Source organism: Drosophila virilis, chromosome X (genome assembly GCF_030788295.1).
Source record: "Drosophila virilis strain 15010-1051.87 chromosome X, Dvir_AGI_RSII-ME, whole genome shotgun sequence".
NCBI classification, from domain to species: Eukaryota; Metazoa; Arthropoda; class Insecta; order Diptera; family Drosophilidae; genus Drosophila; species Drosophila virilis.
Window position 1 is genome coordinate 28,820,080 of NC_091543.1, and position 21,775 is coordinate 28,841,854.

Below are 21,775 nucleotides of genomic sequence, written 5' to 3' on the forward strand. Positions count from 1 at the left end.
GATAAAACACAACAAAGAAACCGTATATATAAAGTTGATCAAGAATTGTCAATAGTCCTTAAATGTTCCCAAAATTTAATAATTGGCCAAATTTTGCAAAGTATCGTAATTATATCATATCTGGCCAAAATTACAGCTTAAGCTAGAAATTTATAAAAAAATAAATAAAAACTGAAATTAAATATGAAAAGAATTCCACACAACAACTTGCACAGAGCTGAAGCTTATACAATTTTTAAACTATATATATCCGTGATATTTATTATATATTCATAGCTTATCCATAGATTTTCTGTTATGTATGCTAAGTATATCGTCGTGTTGATAACTGCAGAGATTAATTCAACATTTCAATATGTTTATCAATTCTTAAACATTTCAATTTCAATTGTCCAGCGACGAGTTCTATAAAGAACTGAACAACAATATCTTTATGTTGATAATATGTTGACAAAAATGAAAATAGATAAGCACGCATGCTGTAGACGAAAGTGGTGAACTAGGATATACCCTGTATCAAGATAAACTGTCAATATAGGATGTACAAGACGTCGTGCTTACATCGTTAATGTACATTCTTACATACCTAAGATTAATGAAGCTGTTCGTGAGTTTCAGACAGGAACCGCAGTTGTTGAAGATCTTATTATATTATTTATTTATATTTATTTAACAGTAAGTTTCTATTCCTATTTTCATAAATTTCTCTGAGCTAAAATTTAAAATTAAATTTAACTAAACTAGATGAAAGCCAAAAAGTGTTTAACATAAGAATTGAATATTAAAAATGAACTAGGTATACACACACAGGTACATATATACCCAACTGGATCTAGATCTAGATCTCTGCGATCGAGCGACGATTAGAGCAGACTCCGAGACGACATTAGGAATTTATAAGGCAAACATACTTATGTATATTTAATATACATTAAGATGTCAAAGCTGCCAACTTTGGATGCAATTTGAAGAATTTCTGTTTTGAAAAGTAAACAAGTTAATTTAATGCTTTGCTCTTTGACAAGATTTTATTGATTGAATGTCATTCAAAGTGAGATAATTTTATGTGATTTAAAGACATTTATTGCTCTTTGAGTCGACAGATTTGGGTTCGGTTCGGCTACCAACCAAATACGTTGCCGAAATTTTGGAAACTCGTTTGGCCAAGCCGCTTATGACATGCTAAAAAACAGCTGAAATCAAAATACAATCATATAGTATAGAGTATATAAGCATATACAGATATAACAAAATAGTTTGCGCTAATTTGTGTTTTTAGCGACTTATTATATAAAAATTTAAAATAAAACAAAAAAAAAAGGTTGCCGAAAGTCACCATAATTAGTGGAGGCCGTTCAGTGCCAGAGATGTTCTAATCAAAGTTTTGGACAGGCTTGAATTTGCGTGTATCTGAAAGATACATAGATACTTGATTTGTAGCCGGCACTCGCTGGGCGATGAGACAAGCCTCTCGGGATTTTGTTATTGGACTCTGGCGTTGATTTAAATATGTTAAGACAAAAGCTACAAAATAGAAATAAACCACCAATTAGCATAGACAGCGACGATCTAGTATGTGCTTCAATATTTTTCGTATAAAAACTTGAAACCGCGGCGCCACCAACAACAGATCAACACAACGCACAGACCATAAACATGGTAAGTTCTAAGAATATTCCTTATCATATTCAAGCCCTTCATCGAATACTTTATTGCTTTCGTATTGCAGAAATTCTGCGTCATCGCGTTGGCACTTTTCGGCCTGGTGGCCGCCGATGTCAGTCACCTGCAACATCCGGGCTATAGCTATGGCGCCTCCTCCTCATCCTCGTCCTTCTCGGAGGGCCAATTGGCATTGCCAGGTGGCGATTCCAGCAGCTATCAGCCAGAGCACTTGATTCCCCAAAACCTAAGGACAGTCAATGTGGAAACAGCTTCTGCCCAGATCATTCCTGGTGGCGACTCCAGCAGCTATCAGCCAGAGCACTTGATTCCCCAGCATCTGAAGGCACTTAATGTGGAAACAGCTTCTGCAGCTGATGCCCCAGAGTCGTTTAACCTTGGAGCCGATACCCAGACGCCGGAGCAGTTCATTCCAGAGGCCGATCGCATTGCCCACTACAGCTACATCCAGTCGCAGGGTCAGGCGGCTGCTCCAGTGGCTCAGGTGGCGACGGTTTCTGAGTCAGTCAACATTGGAGCCGATACACAGACACCAGAGCAATTCATACCCGAAGCGGATCGCGTTGCCCACTACAGCTACATTCATTCGCAGGGCAAGGCTCTTCTGCCGACTCCAGCTGCCGCTGCCCAAGTCGTTCCTGGCAGCGACTCCAGCAGCTACCAGCCAGAGCACTTGATTCCCCAGCATCTGAAGGCCGTTCATGAGGAAAGTGGCACCGCTGCTGTGGCTACCGAGTCGTTCAACCTTGGAGCCGACACCCAGACACCGGAGCAGTTCATACCCGAGGCCGATCGCATTGCCCATGCCACCTACGGACAGGAGCAGGCGCCAGTGGTGATTGGTGCCAATACCATTACACCTGCGCATCTGTACCAGGAGCCCACATCGAATGGCATCGAGGAGTTCAACGCGGAGACGCACGTGCCCGTCGTGATTGGACGCGATACGATTACACCAGCTCATCTGCAGGCCAAATACTCAGCTGGCGCTAGCAGCAACTATGGCACTCAGTACGGATCCAATGGCGGTTATGTTTACTAAACTTTTGAATTCTCTGGCCACAATAAAGTATGAAATAAAATTTAAGTTCAATTGATTTGTGTTGCGCATGGACACCAAGCTCTGCAGAGTATTCATGTTTGCAGCAACCGCAGCCGACTCGACTGAAACTATAATTTTAAATGTCAAACCAATATTCAGTCAACAGTCGTCACGGTCCACTCCGGGCACAACGATAATTCGTTTCTAGTCTAAGGCATTGATATTAATTAGTGAGATCATAGTAAGCATTATCTGGCAGGTCGAAGATAAGATACGCTTGCCCAATATATATATATATAATTTTGTGTCTTTGCATTGAATTAGAGACTATGTGACTAAAATTAAAACTGTTCAAAATAACAGATTAAACACTAACGGGTTAATAGTTAATTATAAATGTATACAAATATAAGTTCATTTACAAAGCTATTTGGAATTCGGTTTCATTTTGTTTACATAATCTGTTGATGTAACTTGTAATTAAATTATTTTTTATCAATCAAAAAACTAAAGTATTTAAATATTAAATTTGTTAAACTAAATTCATGTTATTAACATTGGCTTATACAGTAATTCCATTAACTTTACATATTACATTATGTTAACTTTACAATACATACTGTTAAGGTTCTAATAAAATAATGAGTTTTTATTAACATTTTCATTATATATTGCACGTATACTATTAATGGTAAAATGTTAATCTTGTTGTTTCATTAACATTTCCCGAGATGACCTATTTTTTTCGTGACATGCTTCCTATACACTGTACAAACAGTAACATTGTTCGGAGCTGTTAACTGACTATCAAGTTAACAGACATGTAACTGACCTTAAAACCAGTTAAGTTAAGTTTAAAAAAAATGTGTAATAATTACTGTTGTGAAAGCTAGTTAGTACGTTAGTCACTGTGCCCTTTCCCTTATATTTTTCCTTGCCAGGCGCTAAAAATATGAAGAGTCCATCAATCTTTTGCCTGTCCTTAAGTGGGCTTTCCTTTAGCTTATCTGCACAGGGGACAAAGTAATAAAAGGAATGTTGTGGATCTGGCTGTTTTTTAAGCAACACCAAGTTCATGAACCTTTTGGCACGGTGGCCAAAGTAAAAGTTGATCCGTGTCGCCAGCGCTGCTCTTCCTCCCCATGCGATGTAGCTTATTATGTAAAGCTGCGCGCACCGCTCGTAACCTATGTGAGGGTCTGTCGGCGAGTTCTCAAGGCCGGTTGTCTTCTTTTTAGAAAGTGCCCCGTAATGCCAGAGCGAGACTGGGCCAGCACAGCAGTGAATCATTGTGCATTCTTGGCCAGTCGCGGCCGCTTGTCATGAACGGGATGCGGGCCAGATCGATCGGATGCCGCTGGCCAAGGTCTTACCCATGCCCAATTGGGCTGCTCTACCTGTTGGTGTGGGCCCTCTTCGTTTTTGTTAAACTTGTGGCAAAAGCCAAATGCAATTAATTTCTTAAATTGTAACAATGCAGCGAAAGGTTCAGCTCGGGCTCCAATAGTTCGCACAAGCCCATAAAATCCATGACCTTCAAATCGAATGAGCTCGTGCGCGCCCTTTTGCCATCTCCCTTTCGCACACTCTCACTTGCACTCTCTCTCTCTCTCTCGCTCCATGTCTCTGTCTCTCTCTTGCGCGCGCCTGTCTTCTTTTCTCACTTGCCTTTTCTGGCGCTAATGAGCCGCATGAAAATTAGTTGACAGACTAGTATTAAAATATCTATTAGCCGGTTAGATTTTTGGGATGATGTGTGGCCAACAAAGTTGTCCACGAGTTGTACCAAAATCGGTTGCGGAAAAGTTTTGTAAATGCGTAAAACTTGTTTACGCCTTTGCTTTGCTTTTATTTTTGTATTATTGGTTTTATTTTTTTTTTTGTATTTTTTTTTTCTGGCATCTCTTTATTTATGTTTTTTTTTATTGTCTGTTTCTTTTCGCTGAGTGTATATTTCAAGTGGAAGCTGCAGACGTAGCCGCCGCGAGCTGCTTCTTCTCGAAAAGTGCTGCAAGTTGAGTGATATTTTTTGCGCTATAAATTGCCGGCATGCTTTAGGGATCAGCATCAGTTTCAGCGTCTAGCTCGTCCAGTACAGTCGTAGTCTCGTAGCTAACAATCCAACATGGTTAGTACGAGTTAAGCGTTGGAGTAATTCAGCTAATTAGCTTAATTACGATTGCCTTTTTTTTTATCCTCGATAATTATTTGATTTTATTTTTTTTTTTACTGTGCAAGTGTTTTTCTATTATTATTGCTATTGCTATTGCTGTGCTGTGCTGTGCCGTGTGTTTAATCGAAGCAACAATGTCTTGTCTCGTCCATTGCAGAAATTCCTGATTGTGTTCGCCCTGTTCGCCTGCGCGGCCGCCGATGTCAGCCATCTGACCAAGTATCTGCCACCTAGCCAGAGCTATGGTGCACCCAGCAACGAGTATTTGCCGCCCGTGCAGCAGCAAACGTACGTGGCGCCCTCGGTCGGCTACTCGACTGGCGGTTCATCCTACTCGACTGCTGGTGCCTCCTACTCGGCTCCTTCCGTCAGCTATAGCGCACCCAGCAACGAGTATCTGCCTCCAGTGCAGCAGGCGTACAGCGCTCCGGCCGTGCAACAGACCTATTCCGCACCAGCTGTCTCCTACTCGGCTCCCTCGGTGAGCTACTCCGCACCAGCTGTCCAGCAGACCTACTCTGCTCCGGCCTACCAGCAGACCTACTCTGCCCCCGCTGTCCAGCAGAGCTACTCCGCCCCGGCCGTGAGCTACTCTGCCCCAGCTGTCCAGCAGAGCTACTCCGCCCCAGCCTACCAGCAGACCTACTCTGCACCTTCGGTTAGCTACTCTGCTCCCTCGGTTGCCTACTCCGCACCCGCCTACCAGCAGAGCTACAGCACTGGCTCCTCCGCCGGCAGCTACTCGTCTGTCGATGCCGGCACCCAGTACGCTTCCAACGGCGGCTATGTCTACAAGAAGAAGTAAGACGCTGGAAACTGTTCACCAAATCGAATCAACATAATTGTAATTAACATTTGACATGTTTTTTGCTCCGCGTATTCTATTCATTTGTTTTTTTTTAACCTGTGTGTATATGATAATTAAAACAAAATACAAAACATATCTTAAATATTTTAATATATATTTTTCCATGAGAATCTGCCATCAGATTCAAATTTGAGTCCAGATCCTGAGCTTAATGTCTAAAGCCGCAGAGCTGAGTGCATTCTGCGAGTCATAAGTACTCAAGCTCAAAAGCTCCCGATGAGCTTTTTATGATGTTGCCAAAGCTAACAAGTTATCTTTACTAACTTATAGGGCTTAAGTGCTTAAGCTCAAGCTTTTTTGTAAAGCTTTTCAACATGCGATTTGTTCCTAGCAAAGCTCTTTCATACGGGATTTTATAAGCTATGCCTCATGGCTAGGCGACTAGCCCATACCCTTAGTAAAAACTTAGTCTTGCTTTAATACATTCAATTTAAATAAACTTTGTTAATTAGGTATAACATTCGTTAAAGTAATGTTATGCAGCAAACTAATTTGTATCTTAACTTTCCATTTACAGCTACAGTATTGCGCACTTATTAGAAATAAAAACTGTTAGTATCTGAGATATTTCGAAAAGAGAAGGGTTGTTATATGCATAGCTATTCGATCTTATTACATATAATAATGAAAGAAATGCTGAGTATATGAGACACAGCTATTCGACGCTAAATTGCAGGGTATATGCAAGTCGACTTACTGTTGTTTATAATATTCAAACAGCATATAGACTGGGCATCCAAGGTATATCGTCTGGAAACTAGTGGAGTTCTTAATCCTATTAAGAACTGTTGATAGTTTTATTTATTTTATACCAGGCCTAGCTCGTATGGCGAAGAATCAATTCGTAATTGCTGAAATATGCGCATATTAATAGATTCTTGTTGCTGGAATAGATAATTTATAATTATTATATCATAGAAAGCGTTCACTAACTAGAGGTTATTTTTCTCGATGCCGAAACTGGAACTGAATTGTTAATTACCAAAGCAAACCAGTTGGGAGAAATGTTTTTGAATAGTCTTTGTATGCAAAATCGCTGGGAATTGATGGTGTGGAGGCGGGGAGGGGGATTGTATAGATATATATATATATATATATAGATATAGATATGTGACAGTTTAATAAATTTGCCCGCCTGCCTAATTAATTTTTATAGTTCAGTTTTGGCGCCACAACGGAACTCCGTGGCGAGAGATAGCATTATAATGCAAAGTAAAGGAAAGTGAAATGACACGGATACGAGATGTTTATGTAAGTTTTGCTAGATCACAATGTAACTGGCGAACTGTGGAATCGTCTTATAAGTGGCCACTTACAGTGCCAACGGCGCACAGTTCACTCCGCCCGCTCGAGCTTGAAGCTCGCTCAACGACACGAACATAAACATCGAACAAAGATGCTAACGCAGCCGTGGATCACATGGCCGCTAGTGCTGTTGCTCCTGCTCCAGCACCTGGTCAACGCAGATGTTAGCCATCTCTCCAGCAACTATTTGCCACCAGAAAGCGAGCAGCCAGCCAATCAACCATTGGCGGATGAGGAAGCGCCTGCGGAGGATATGCAATCCAATGATCCTTTCTATCCGATGAGTGGTCTGATGCTGCCCTCGGGCTACGCAATACCCACAGGTAGCAATGTGCCACCACCGGCCATGGCGCCGCCCAACTTTCCGCTGCCCATCTATCCGCCGTTCTTTGGATTTGGCGGTGGGCCAGAAGGATTTGGAATGGGAGCTGGTCAAGTGCCGCCTGGCTATGAGGCGCAGTTTCCGGGTGGACCGTTTCCAGTTGGCGGACAGGGTGGCCAGTTTCCGATTGGCCCACAAGCTGGTGGTTTTCCAACTGGTCCACAGGGTGGACAGTTCCCGGGTGGACTACAAGGTGGACCTTTTCCAGTTGGCCCACAACCTGGCCAGTTTCCGGTTGGACCACAGGGCGGGCCGTTTCCAGCCGGACCGCAGGCCATTCCGTTTCCGGCAGGATCACAGGGCGGGCCGTTTCCGGGTGGACCACAGAACAATGGCTTCCCGATCGGGCCTCAGGGAGGTGGCTTTCCAGTTGGACCTCAGCCTGGTCCATTTGGACAACAAGGTGGACCAGTTCCCTTCCCTTCCCCACCCGATTACCTGACCATGCAAGGCTTACCCTCCCCAGGCCTGCAGCTGGGCTTCCAACAGAATGTCGGCTTTGGCATGCAGCCCGGCTTTGGTAGCCCGCAGCCCGCATATCCCTACCAGCAGCCCTTCTCGCCCAGCTTCGGCATACCCGGCCAGCACTATCAGCCCCAGCCGCAGCCATATGCGGACGAGCCACAGCCAGAAACGAATGCAAAAGCAAAGAGCAGCTCTGCAAAAAAGTTGGCCAAGTCCCGCAATAAGGAGACCCTCTATGCCTCCAACGGCGGCTACATCTATAAGCGCGCCAAATGAGTTACACCGATTTTATAGCCCCGTAGCGATATCATTAATTTATTATTAAACACATTTCATTTCGTTATTCAACTTCATCACCTTGTGTTTGCTTTTTTTTTAATTTCGTTTATGGCTCTTCGAGTTGAGCAGGCACAAAAGGTTATGCTGGTCGTAAAGTAGATTCATTAGGTAAAATTAATGTCAGCATTTCAAGAGGGCAGCGTATAATTTCTCGTTCGAAAATTAACTACACCTAAAAATTATCATTTATCAGATCTTCAGATCTTTTCCTTAAAGCTAAGATTAAGTAACATTTTTTGTTAAACTACTTATTTCTTTTTTACAATCTGTTAAAGGAAATATTCTAGGCGCAGATATTATCATTTGGAATTCTGATATTTTCTTTAAAGCTTTAAGATTAAGTAACATTTTTTGTTTAACTATCCATTTTTTACAATCTGTTATGCATCGAATAATAAGTTAATTAAATGAAACAGAAACTCGGCGAAAAGGGTAGAAAATTCTGTTGGATCATAATTACCCATCCAGCCGGTTCTATCATAATATTTAATTATTATTTAATAATTAATATTAAAATTGTGGCAAATATTATGTTTTTATGCACTGCTTCTAGTTGTAAGAAATTGTCAATTAAACAAACGTTCATTTGAATTTTGTTTCTCGATTCGATTCAATCGAAATCCCCTTCACATTGCAATGTTAATAAGTCACTAGCTCAAAGCACAACACATATACATTTTATTGTCAAGTAGAGGGTATAAGTAGAGGGTATACATTTAGATAGAAATCTTGCGGATGAGTTGAAAAACTTGCTCCATTTGTTTGCAATTCGCCACATTTCGCGACAAACGCCTACGAGAGTGTGAAGTGACGTGATATTTCCTAAAGTTTTCAAGTCGTATTTTATGTTTAAATGCAAATTCATTTGGCAACGGCCAGCGACAACAATGTTTTTATGATTATTTTGTTTTGTGGTTGCATTGTTGTTAATTTCCATCTTTCTTATTTGTAGCCCCTGTGTTATTTATTATTCAATCTGTTAACATGTTTGAATACATTTGCTTAATTCAATTTATGTATGTTTGTATACCCCGCAACTCGTGCACGTAAATTGATGTCACAGTGTGCGGGACGCATCTCTGATCTTATAGGGTATATATGTTCTTGATCAATAGCAGCAGTCTACCAAATACTTGTAATAGACCATGGTCAATTACAGTGTTACAATATTTAACATTAGTAAATTGCATTCTGTTATGTTTCGGGACTTTAGATCTGGCTACAGGGTATCTGCTAGTCATTTACCATGGACCTTCAGCTTCTTGATTGGTTATTTTTCACCTATGCCTATGATTAATTTTTATTTGTGTGTAAAACAACTTCATTCAGTGTTTTGTCAATTCTACATCTACTATCTGTACATAATAGAAATCAAGCTCTTCTTCTTGTTAACTTTAAAGACTGTTCGATTCGCAATTAGCCATAATTACTTAATGCAACTGTTGCCTCGGGGCCCCTGCAGAGACCCTCAACTTAACATTTTATCTGTTATTTCTTGTATGCGAACAGTCCCCACGAGCGACGTCGCTGACTGTTGATGTTGGCAATGTTTGTATTGTTCGTATGCTCGATATGCTCTGTTAAGATCGGACTGGCTTGACAGCATTATCATAATAAGACAAATGATATTCTTAACAGATGCAAACGCACTCAAAAACGAGTCCCATACAACAGTTGCATACATATGTACATATGTATTTATATTGACTTAACAATCAAAATATATTTTTTGTTTATGTTTTGATATCATAATATCCGTAAATTCTCTCATGCTTATTTTATACATTGATTAAGTTGCCAAAAGTATGCAAATACAATTTTTAAGCACGAAATCGACAATGGCAATGGCGACAAACGAAAGGTAAGAAACGCATAAAAATTAAAATGTTCTTACTTTAAATTACATACTAGTTTTAATGTCACTTCAATTCAAGTGCAAAGCCAAGCCAGTGCTGCCACACCTAGCTCGAACGCAAAATGCCAGTTAAGAGCTACTTGCGCCTGCATCGCTTGTGACGTCACAATGCGCTGTTAAACATGAAAGCTAGTTCGAAGCCTTGGCCTCGTTTTGTTATCGAAATGTAAGCGAAATGTTATCGGAATGCCAACTTTAAGGGGTTCACTATGGATCGCTGATATCCATTTCGTCGTAATCTCGCAACCTGCGTGCAGTCAACGCACTTTACCTATTGCGCCAAGACGACAATTGGCTGTACAAGCAAAATGTGAAGTTGGCCAAAATGCAAATATGTAGCTGTACACATAACACCATAACCATTTGGCCACTGTGAGGCAAATCTTTATGTTGTCAACTGGTGAGTCTGGAAAATTTGCATGTGCCTTTTCGCGAAGCGAAAAGAAAGCAATTTGTGCAACGCTTTGGACAGCGCCCTCAATGTTGGCCAAGATAACCAGATGGGAAACTTGAGATTAGACCTGATTTGCCCACGTCTCGGCACACACACAACAGCGAGCATTTTGCATAGCGTGTGTTTACAACTTTACGAGCTGGCCCATTGTTTTTCGTTTTCTTTAACATTTAGCATTTGGGTATTTATTAAACGGTTCGGTTCAAAGCTACATACAGCAAAATTGCACGCTTTTGCTGTGAACATACTTTGCATTCAAATATTCACACATAGATGGCGCAGCTGACGCTGAACCAATTATGGGCAGACAGAAGCAGAGTTTGACAATGATGCCAGTGCCAAGTGCCAAGTGCCAAAAGCCAAGTGCCCTGTCCATCGTCCGCGATGGCTCTTTAACTATAAATGCCCATCAGACCTGTGGGACAGGCATCAGTTTTACGGTTTCGTTCGTTTGGTGTAGCACGCGCAGCTGTAACTCCACTCAACATGGTAAGCGATGCACCCAAGTGAGACAATCTTCACTTTTACCATTTACCATTTGCCTTTCGACGCGCCAACTTTGTATTGCTTAATCTGCTTCATCTTTTTCCTTTTATTAAATGTCTTGTGTGCCAGAAACCAGTTGCGTTTCTCGCTGTTGCCGTTGCCATTGTGGGCCTAGCTGTGGCCCGTGCCCAGTCCAATAGCTACCTGCCACCGGCACCTGTTAAGGATCTGTTTAGCCAGAGGTTACCCGTACAGCAGAGCTATCAGAGCTTCCAGCAGCCGCAGCAGCCCATCGCACAGATTGAGTCCATCAGGCCATCCGTATCGCTGGGCAGCTTTACCATCCAGAATGGTGGCCAGTTAGGCTCCATCAGTCAGCAATATCGGGCGCCAGCTGCTGCCATCAGCTATGAGGCACCCCAAACAATTGTGGCCACAGAGACGCCCCCGAGGAACACCTATTCGGTGTCAGCAATTCCCACGCAGCTCTTGATGCCATCCGCGTCGCCTGCTGTTCAGGAGCCCGCGCCAGCTGTTCAGCAATCAGTGACCGCCCCAGTTGCTGCTCCAGTAGCTCAGCAAACGTACTCCGCCCCAGCTCCAGCAGCTCAGCGAACCTACTCTGCTCCAGCTGCAGTGGCTCCACTGGTTCAGCAAACGTACTCCACCCCAACTCCAGTAGCTCAGCACACCTACTCCGCTCCAGCTCCAGTGGTTCAACAAATATACTCCGCTCCAGCTCCAGTGGCTCAAGAGCAGTACTCTGCAGCAGCAACCGCTCCCGTTTTGTCACAAACTTACTCCGCTCCGAGTGCAATCGTCCAGGAGAGCCATTCGGTGCAATCTTCTGCACAAGTTGTTCAGCAAACATATGCCGCACCAGCTCTAGTGATTCAACAGAGTCAGGCGATTGCAGCGCCCGCTCCTGTTGTCCAGGATGCCTACTCCGCTCCAGCTAGCGCATCAGCTGCTCAGCAAACTGTGTTAACGGCATCCGCTCCTGTCGTGCAGCAAACATACGCTGCACCAGCTTCGGCTCTCGCTCCGGCTCCGGCTCCGACTCGAGTGGTTCAACAAGTACAAGAGACATCCTTTCTAGCTGCACCCGTTCAACAGAGCCAATACACTGGCTACAGCTATCAGGCACCAGCAGCTCCGGTTGCCGCTCCAGTTGCTGAACAGTCCACTGCCAGCTACAGTGCACCCGAGCTTATCCAGGCACTGCAGCAGCAACAGCAGGTCTACACCACAACGGCGCAGGCTCAAGTTGACGCTCCGCTGCCATTGCAGCAATCGTTCGTGCCAGCCCCACCCACTCCTGTCCAGTCCGTCGAGCACTTTACACCTACTTACAGCTACGCACCCGCCGTTGCCCAGCAGCAGCCTGTGCCCACAACCGGTCTGCAGGCGGCTCCAGCTCCAGCTCTGGTTACGGCTCCAGCGACCAGCTCACTGACCAGCAGCACGGCTAGCGAAACAGCCAATGTCTCGGAGACCAACACCAAATATGCCAGCAACGGCGGCTACGTTTACGAGCGGACAAAGTAAATGCAAATGAATGGGCTGGCACAAAGCCGGACGCCGGATGCATGCTCGATGTCATTAGTTGTTTCATTAATGAACTTTACTTAGCCAAATTGTAGCCCTAGTCCTGTTAATTTGTTTTTTTTTTCTTCTTCTTTTTTAACCAAAATAAAATGAATACGAAAAACATGTTGAAGCCTTCGTTTGATTTGATTCATACAGTTTGGCATGCCCAGCTGTTAAAGATGCGCCGTTACAGCGCTGTAAATTTAAAAGCAACAGTAGCTTAACTAACGTAACAGCTTAACAGCCACTGTTCTGTCATCGTTACAAAAGCTGTTAACAGCAACTGCTTTGCGATGTTGCCAGTTGCAGCAAAAATGAAATTATGGTCAAATGTAAAGAAATACGGATTTGGGATGCTCACAGATCCCAAAAATAGACGGTCTTCAAATGCATTATATTGAATTGAATTATTATTATTATTATTTGCATTACTCATCAACTGTTGGCAATGCTACCTGCTGTTGATTAATTAATTCCAGTCCGCAGACACTGTCTGAAAAATCCCGCTGTGTTTTTCAACATTGCCGCAAGGCAACTTCTCCCAGTGCTTTCATCTTGATTGATTGTCCGTCTTGACTGATTGCAGGGCATGGAACTCGTTGGCTGCCGCGACTATGTACATATGTACACACATACATATGTATATGACCAGGGGAACCGGCGCGTCTCGCGTTATGAATGGAGTTTCCAATAACGTGCTTTATGGCTCGGCTATTAAATGGACGAGCTGCACAAAGAACAAAAAAACAAAAAAAAAAAAACATGTTTTAGATAGAATTTAGAGTTCTGCGTCCGCTAATGAACGAATGTCCAATCGTCAAAGACGGACGTCATAAGATCCCAATACGAGCTCCAGCCCGTTCTGAGCTCTGATTTGATTAGTTATTGCTATTGTATTTTTAACTTATTTACTTTTTGTATTTTGTTTATTTATTCATAGAAAGCTTATAATGAACGATATTTTATGAGCATTTTTTTAAAGCAGCTACAAGTTCTTATTATTTTTTTTTTTGGTCTCTACTCAACGCGTCTGTTTGACATTTGTATTGAGATCCGTTGAGAATTTCGACTATAAATATGTTAGGATGTGATAGCAACAAATTAGTTCTTTGACCAGCTTTGTCAACGCAGCAACACACACCTCCAACATGGTTAGTAGGGACACTGTCCTGGTGCCCGGTCTCCTGCTAATACACTTTGCTGATCTATTTTAGCAATTCCTCGCCATCGTCTCGTTCGCCCTGGTGGCACTCGCCGCCGCTGATGTTAGCCACTTGAGCAACACCTATCTGCCGCCCCAGCAGGTTGCCGCCGCCAGTACCTACACGGCGCCAGTGTTCAGCGCCGCCAAGACGTACGCCGCCCCGGCAGCCACCTATGCCAGCCAGTCGTATGTTGCACCCGCTGCCTCGTCGCAGAGCGCTTCCTATGCTGCACCGGCTGCTAGTTTTGCCGCCGAGACTGTTGCTGCTCCAGTTGCTGCCTACACCAGCGACTCCTCGTATGTGGAGCCCGCTGCCACTTACCAGAGCGCTTCCTTTGCCGCACCAGCCACGTCTTTTGCCAGCAAGTCCTACAGCGCTCCTGCTCCTGCCAGCTTCACCGATGGTGAATCGTATGCTGCTCCTGCTGCCACCTTCGAGAGCGCTTCCTATGCTGCTCCAGCTACCGCTTTCGCCAGCAAGTCGTATGCCGCTCCTGCCGCCAGCTTTGCCAGCGAATCGTCGTATGTTGCTCCTGCTGCCACCTTCGAGAGTGCCTCCTATGCCGCTCCAGCCACCGCCAGCTTTGCCAGCGAGTCGTCGTATGTCGCCCCAGCTGCTACCTACCAGAGCGCCTCGTATGCTGCTCCCGCACCCGTCGCTGCCGCCAGCTATAGCGCACCGGTGGTGAGCTACTCCGGAGCCAGCTCCTCCGGCATTGACACCGTCTACGGCTCCAACGGAGGCTATGTCTACAAGCGCAATTAAGTCCTTCCAAAGAGGATTTTAAATATTTAATTTTTTTTTTTTTTTTTTTTAATTTTGTATTCACACAAAATTAAATAATTTTTAAACAACCAAAAACGATAAACGAAACGATTTATTTATTCTTAAGGGAATCCCCCTTCATCCGGCAAATAAGAAACCAAATTCCAGCTCAATAATTGGAATATTCGCAGAGCAGCTAAAACTGCTGATCACTTGATCACTGATCATTTGTTTATCCAGAAAGTGAGAATGCAAAATGCAGCTCATCCCAAAGAGATTGGAACACGATTGGAATTTTGAGTTCTTAGTGTGGTGTCTACATGGGCTATCCTGGCATGCCTGACCTTATACTCTGGTACACCATATAGTCTATATATATTCCTTAACTTGATTAATATGCATGCTAGTAAGGCAACGTTCATTTTTTCACTAAATACTAATTACAGGCTCTTTAATCTTAAGTGAACTTGACTCTGCTGCGGCTAGGATAAACGAACGGTCAAGAACTTGAATCAAGATCTCATAGATATGCACCTAACTAATCGTATATCTCATGTTATTATCTATATAAGATCCGATCACAACATTGTACATTTTCCAACTGAACTTTTTTTAATTCATTAATATGATTTATTGTTAGACTAAATAGAGTTAAGATTGGAATGTGTGCTACTCATCGAGCGTGTTTTTGGTGGACACATCCTGCTCCCTGACATTGGCCACAAATAGGATGTTCAACTTGCTGCTGATGGGCCGCTTGCTATCCTCGTGCTTTACGTGCAGAGTGCCGGAGTCCAAGCTGAACGTGCCCAACAATTGGCCGGGCTTGATGTAATAATTCTGTCCCATTGTTGTGGGCGTGGGATCCACAATAAATCGATACACCATGGACTGTGGCTCCTCGTCGCTGCTGACGATCAGCCTTGGTTTCGTTGTGGTCACAGCCATTGCCATGGACGTTGGCATTGGCAACACGTGTGCCAGCAACGCGCTGGCGACCAACAAAGACAAGCTCCAAGCCAGCTGCATGACTTATGTATGTATATTGAAAGATGTCAGAAACGAAATGCGGCTCGATGGTGCGACGAACTCAACGGAATGCCAGCAATGCACTAAGTCAGGTTCTGACTGACTGCTACATGCTTATATATGTCCTGATGCAGCTGAGCATTGGGCCAGGGCAATGCACTGACCGCACCGGCCCTTCTATGCGCTTCTCAATGCCTCTTCCTTGCAGCGAGTGGCCCGTTATTCGTGCATAACAAGTTTTGAAGGCCCATTAACATTAACCCGATTTCAGTTTCGCACTAAAGATGCAGCGCACAAAAAAAATATATATTTATATATATATATATATATTTAGCATATAAGCAAAGGCACGATATACACAAACGCTTATATACAAATGCAGTATGTTCAGCGCTTGTGAACAGCTCTCAATTCAACAGCTGAAAAGGAACATAATTAAAAAAAAAAATCCAAAACAAACTCACGCAACACAATAAATAAATAATTTTTGCAAATTACGTTTGTCGTTTCAGGTTTTATATATATATATATATATAAATATCTGCCAGATGTCAAACTTCTTTCCTGCGCTGAGCTGGCTAAAAAAGTAGTGGAATAAATAAATAATACATAATCAGCTTTTCGTTTGCCTGTGTTAGTTAAGCTAATAAATTAATTTATCAAATTCTCTTGTCATACCCTGTGCACATCAAAGGGGTGTATATGCACGATAGACTTTCTGTCAACAGACAAACCTGAAAAGTTAGACACTCTTGACTATTTTGTATTTTAATATCAGCTGCTAAACAGAACACTTAAATTATGTGCATTTCTTAAACTTGAAGAAATACAAAAAATTTAATTTATAACATAATAACAAATCATCCTAATGCCTCCTCTCTTAGACCTGCGTCCAGGGTATCTATTGGTCGCGCGATTCCGAATAAGTTCTTACTTGTTGGCAATTAATATGTATGTTTAGCTTTAATAGCCAACAAATTGACTGAAAGTGTTTGAAAAATAATTTATTAGCGCCGCCAAAATAGTTAATTAATTTTCATGAGTATGAAGATGAAGAAGAATTAGATTGGCTTTATTCTGTAAAAACGCCTCGGAATGCGGGCTCTACTCACTTTAATTAACAAACATTGAATACATGTTTAAATTATACGATTTATTTGAGCTATTCTGCAGCTGCTTAGCTCATCGAAACCTGCAATTTAGAGATTTAGAGTTCCTATAGCTATTCGACATGCATATGTATGCCTGGACACAAGATTGTGAATAAACTGCACTGAATCTGGTCTAAGGTAACATTTAACAATATTTTTCAAGGGAAATGCGAGGCAGCTGAGTTTTTGGTAAGCTTGGTCTGACCGGGTCTGACTGCAACATGGGGATAACTATTGCTCCTGGGAGATCATCTCAGATGGAACACAACCCAGAGGAAGCCGAAAGCAAAAGTATTATTACTCAAGAGTTGGCTAACGAAATATCTTTAAGTAAGAGCTGAGCACATGCAGAAGACATATCTCACTTCCGCTTTTTTAATGTTAAGAATTTCTTAATATGTTTACCTTAAAATTTATAATATTGCCTTAAAGTTGAGAGAAAAATCTAATAATTTTATAGAAAATTCTTTAATCTCACAGTCTAAACACAATTAAATGATAATCATATAAGCTATATGAATAGGTTAGCTTGGCTCTAAATCTCTTAGTAGATATTTGGGAGACACGACGCTTAAATTAAGCCAAAATAAACAAACTAGCTCTATATATAAAAACTGTTTGTCCTGACTGACTGACTGACTGACAGATTGGTCCAAACCGAAAGAAATGTTCAGCTTAGTGACGGGGTTTCAGGCAATTCCACCCGAAAGTATGGAAAAATCGCGAAAAACGTTTGTATAAAACTTTGTTGCTAACCATCCGATTGTCTTGAAACTTAATTTTGCTTATTGTCCTAAGATTGGAAATCAAAACCGAGTTTAAGAAATATAAACTACAAGACATTGTAGCTATACCCTTCCTTCAGAGTCTTTCGCTTGCTAAAGATCAAAAGGAACTGTTCGAGTGCAGCGCAAAATAAAACAAACTGAATTGTTAACAAAAATGAAAATAAACAAATGATGTTAAGCTAACAATTAATATTAAAGATTAGATAGGATAGGAATATAAAGAATACTTCTAGCCAAGTTTCTAAGTAGGTTCTTCCTAAAAAGGTTTCGATAGGCATATAAGGAATATTTCTCCCAAGTTTCTAGGTTTTTTTTTTTAAAAGATTACGATAAGAATATAATATATAAGATTGCGATATATAATAAACATTTCTAGCCATGGTATGTTCTTCTTAAAAAGGGTTGCGATAGGAATATAAAGAATATTTTTGGCCAAGTTTCTTTGCATTAAGGTGTTTTTAAAATGGTGCTTACTATCGAAAGCAAGTCTTTGTTTAAATGCTGTAAACACTTTTATTTAAGCACAGCTTGTTAAACATATAAGTAATAAACTCATTTAATGTGTTTTTCTTTGCTCGGGCTAAATAAATAGAGTGAATAAACAAATTTTAGCAAATTGAATTTGTATTTTATGTGTGCACTAAACTGTGTTCTCAACTTAACTAACTGCCGTCAGTCCACATGGCCTCTTGGAGACCAACTGATACATCTGTGCTCGGATAACGATCTGCAAAGCTGAGCGCGAGTCCGTAAACAAATTGTCCGCTTTATTGTTATTGTTTTTGTTGAGTTTGCTGTTGTTGTCTCTGATTCGAGTTTTTGTTGACGCAAAGACATGAACGCTGTACGTATTATAATTAATGGCTAATGTGAGTAATCGTCGCTTTAAGCCGGCGGACGCGGGCCCAAGAAGGAACTGTTTTGGCCAAGATGAAGTGCCAAGTTCCATGTTCCAAGTGCACGGCCCGCAGCTATGCCAAATCATTGGATTCCAGCCAAAGCCCAAGCCAAAGCTGAACCAATCCAAACTGAGGCAATGCGTTGGGCTACGATGCTTTGGCTTCGGCTTACTTATCTCACGTTCGTTTCGTGCTGTCAATACCAACTTCTGGGCAGGCTAAGCTCTGAACGCTGGCCAAAAATAAAAAGGCAAACAAAATAAAAAAAAAAAAAGACAAGAATAAAAATAGGAAAAAAACGCATCATTAATTAAACTTTCGAGGTATTTGCGTTTATGTTTGTGTGTTGGCTCTGTGACTTCCGAAATGGACATGGCTAAAAATAAACGGTCTATTAGATTCCGCGGCATCCTCTACAATCGCGTTAACACTGTGCAACAAGTTCTTACGTGCGTTCAGTTAAGAAGAAGAGCAGGGCGGTTATTTTCAATTAACATTTAGCCGTTAACTTTCAAATGCTTTCCTCTTTTCTGCGCGTTCCACGGAAATTTGTGCCCTTAATAAAGTGGCAGCTCTCAAATGGGCAAAGAGCGTTGCCACCTTTTAGCAGATATTCCATTAGTGGAAAAGAGCGTAAATGTGTTCAATACGTTTTTGTCTGTCTTGTAAGGAGGTCCGTCCTGGTTTTCACTCAGGGATTTTAAATACAATAAAATTATTTGGCATTCCTCAGAGCAAACGTGAAACGAAAACCAACCAGACGGGGACCATAGAATCGATTACAATTATAGTCCAACAAGCATGAAATTAAAAGAGAAAAAATGGCAAAGTAAATGGCGTGAAAAATCCCCGTGCTATGGCTAGGCCATGCTGTTCCTAGGAACCTTTGACAAACTCAATATTATTTTGAGCACAAAATTCGTTAAAATTAGCCACACTTCTTTTTCTTCTATAAAATGTATGATCTTAAAGCTAGCGTTCGAGTTTCGGTTGACTAGTTTAATTGAGATCTTGGATTCCGTTTCGTTCTTCTACCGCTTGTATTCCACTTTGGCTGACGGTGCAAAAGATTTGTACTCGCAATTCTTTTGTTTGTGGCCCCTATAAAAGTGTTGCCCCTCGATTTCAGTGGCATCAGTATCCGCTTGGCAAGCACCTAAGCAACTCCAAGTCGACATGGTAAGCCCAGCAATTGATGGTGTCGCATAAATCTCGTTAGCTAATTAAACACTTATCCAGCAGCGTCCGTTCCTGATTTGCTCTGCTCTGCTGGCCCTGGCCGCTTTGGGCGTGGCCAGTCCTTTGAGCAACAGCTACTTGCCGCCCCAGGCCAATGCGTACAGTAGCTACAGCTCGGGTGGATCGAGCGCCGCCAGCTCCTATGCACCGACGCGCTCGCATGGATATGCCCCATCAGCCAGCTATACAACGCCATCTCGACAGTACCTGGCGCCGACCTCGTCCCTGAGCAGCTATTCGACGGCAGGTGCCAGTAGCTACTCTGCTCCAGCTAGCTCTCTCAGCAGCCATTCATCGTCCACCTCAACATATGCACCCGTGGCAGCCCCCTCTCGTCAGTACCTGGCACCATCAGTATCTCGCAGCAGCTACTCATCCTCGGCCTCAACATTTGCACCAGTGGCAGCTCCCTCCCGTCAGTACCTGGCGCCAGCTACGTCGCACAGCAGCTACTCTGGTCCAGCTATCTCCCACAGCAGCTATTCCGGTCCAGCCGCATCCCACGGCAGCTACTCTTCCTCTGCCTCAACATATGCACCTGTAGCAGCCCCTTCTCGTCAGTACCTGGCGCCAGCTGCGTCCCACAGCAGCTACTCCGGTCCAGCCATCTCTCACAGCAGCTATACCGCTCCAGCTGTCTCTCACCGCAGCTTCTCCGGTCCAGCCATCTCTCACAGCAGCTATTCCGGTCCAGCCGCATCCCACAGCAGCTACTCTTCCTCTGCCTCAACATATGCACCGGTAGCAGCTCCCTCTCGTCAGTACCTGGCGCCAGCTGCGTCCCACAGCAGCTTTTCCGGTCCAGCCGCATCCCACGGCAGCTACTCTTCCTCTGCCTCAACATATGCACCGGTAGCAGCTCCCTCTCGTCAGTACCTGGCACCAGCAGCATCTCACAGCAGCTACTCCGCTCCAGCCGGCTCCCTCAATAGTTATTCGTCGCCAGCTCGTTACGCTTCCTCCCAAGGACTTGGATTGGGTGGCTTCGCAACAGCTTCGTCCTCTTCCGCTCGTAGTTTTGGAAACGGCTCTGGAGGATCGCACCATGCTAGCGGAGGTGTCTATGGTCACAGCCGCTCTGCAGGCGGCACTCGCTACGCCGCCAACGGTGGATATGCATACCGCCATAAGCACTAATCTGATCTCTACATTATACTATTATAAATCGGGCTAAAGGTTTACAGCTTTCATATATTTAATTGTTTTTTTTTTTTTTTCATACACTTGATATTTAGCTTATGTGTATAAATAAAGTTTAAAGTGCGCACTATATAAGAACTCTATCTAAACAATAATATTTTGAGACACAAACCGAACCATATACTTACATATTTTTTTAAAATGATTTTCCTCCTATCCAAATACAATATAAACACTCATCATAATGAGTAAGGCCCATTGAGTAATAAAGAGTAACTCCCATAAATGCGACGCATAATTATAGCCTGGCTTCTCATCTGGCATTTCCAATTTCACACGACATGCCAGCAGAGTGGCTGTTCGTTCTCCAAAAGCCGCGGCTTGCTGATGCTGACATTTGCAACAAAGTTAAAAATAATTATAATTAATTAATCATTTCAAGCTCAGTACATCCAACCTCATTCCATTCATACATACATATGTGAATACAAATTTGGGATAGGTCATGATCAGCGCTAGAAAACTTTCAAAATTTGTTTCTTTGCCAGCAAAAGAAAGAGCAGCTAATTCCAACACACTCAAATATGCTGTTATGTATGTACATATATTAACACACATACAAACATAGTTGCTTGCCGAAGCTGAGAGTACATTCTATTTTTAGCTTCTTCGCTTTTAAAGCGGGGAGAGCGCAATGATACTGATTTTGCGTTTATTCTCATTATCTAACTGCATTGTAGCATTTTATTGTATGGCGTTAACATCTCAGTGTTCGACATTGAGCATAAATATGCGTTTATGCGCTTATGTGTGCGTAAAAACCGAAACTCGAGCGACTCAACAAACGACGACGACGA

General features: G+C 42.7%; 6 protein-coding genes across 8 annotated transcripts; 5 read left to right on the forward strand and 1 right to left on the reverse strand.

Annotated features, from left to right (window-relative positions):
• Nucleotides 1-1,550: 1,550 nt before the first annotated feature.
• On the forward strand, nucleotides 1,551-5,841 carry LOC26530423 (DNA-directed RNA polymerase II subunit RPB1). Its single transcript, XM_070208775.1, has 3 exons — nucleotides 1,551-1,659; nucleotides 1,730-2,722; nucleotides 5,056-5,841. Exons 1-3 carry the CDS (start codon nucleotides 1,657-1,659, stop codon nucleotides 5,701-5,703), a joined length of 1,644 nt encoding a protein of 547 aa, XP_070064876.1. The 5' UTR covers nucleotides 1,551-1,656; the 3' UTR covers nucleotides 5,704-5,841.
• Nucleotides 5,842-7,162: 1,321 nt separating this feature from the next.
• LOC6631385 (proline-rich protein HaeIII subfamily 1) lies at nucleotides 7,163-8,194 on the forward strand. The gene has a single exon (XM_002054951.3). The coding sequence runs from the start codon at nucleotides 7,163-7,165 to the stop codon at nucleotides 8,192-8,194; it is 1,032 nt and encodes a 343-aa protein (XP_002054987.1).
• Nucleotides 8,195-9,979: 1,785 nt separating this feature from the next.
• On the forward strand, nucleotides 9,980-12,795 carry LOC6631884 (calphotin). 2 transcript variants are annotated; one of them, XM_032439968.2, is made up of 3 exons: nucleotides 9,980-10,118; nucleotides 10,192-11,115; nucleotides 11,242-12,795. In XM_032439968.2, the coding sequence occupies exons 2-3, from the start codon at nucleotides 11,029-11,031 to the stop codon at nucleotides 12,658-12,660; spliced, it is 1,506 nt and encodes a 501-aa protein (XP_032295859.2). In that variant the 5' UTR covers nucleotides 9,980-10,118; nucleotides 10,192-11,028; the 3' UTR covers nucleotides 12,661-12,795. The 2 variants fall into 2 exon arrangements, with proteins under 2 accessions (XP_032295859.2, XP_070066788.1); XM_070210687.1 differs by having other exon boundaries at nucleotides 9,986-10,118; nucleotides 10,169-11,115.
• A 957-nt stretch (nucleotides 12,796-13,752) lies between these two features.
• LOC138911711 (cuticle protein 16.5-like) lies at nucleotides 13,753-14,720 on the forward strand. The gene is made up of 2 exons (XM_070211093.1): nucleotides 13,753-13,853; nucleotides 13,917-14,720. The coding sequence occupies exons 1-2, from the start codon at nucleotides 13,851-13,853 to the stop codon at nucleotides 14,670-14,672; spliced, it is 759 nt and encodes a 252-aa protein (XP_070067194.1). The 5' UTR covers nucleotides 13,753-13,850; the 3' UTR covers nucleotides 14,673-14,720.
• Nucleotides 14,721-15,279: 559 nt separating this feature from the next.
• Nucleotides 15,280-15,794, reverse strand: LOC6631883 (uncharacterized). The gene has a single exon (XM_032439544.2). The coding sequence runs from the start codon at nucleotides 15,699-15,701 to the stop codon at nucleotides 15,342-15,344; it is 360 nt and encodes a 119-aa protein (XP_032295435.1). The 5' UTR covers nucleotides 15,702-15,794; the 3' UTR covers nucleotides 15,280-15,341.
• Nucleotides 15,795-19,188: 3,394 nt separating this feature from the next.
• On the forward strand, nucleotides 19,189-21,410 carry LOC6632199 (uncharacterized). Of its 2 annotated transcripts, none has more exons than XM_015171084.3 (2): nucleotides 19,189-19,718; nucleotides 19,779-21,410. In XM_015171084.3, the coding sequence occupies exons 1-2, from the start codon at nucleotides 19,716-19,718 to the stop codon at nucleotides 20,913-20,915; spliced, it is 1,140 nt and encodes a 379-aa protein (XP_015026570.1). In that variant the 5' UTR covers nucleotides 19,189-19,715; the 3' UTR covers nucleotides 20,916-21,410. The 2 variants fall into 2 exon arrangements, with proteins under 2 accessions (XP_015026570.1, XP_002054984.2); XM_002054948.4 differs by having other exon boundaries at nucleotides 19,782-21,410.
• Nucleotides 21,411-21,775: the final 365 nt, after the last annotated feature.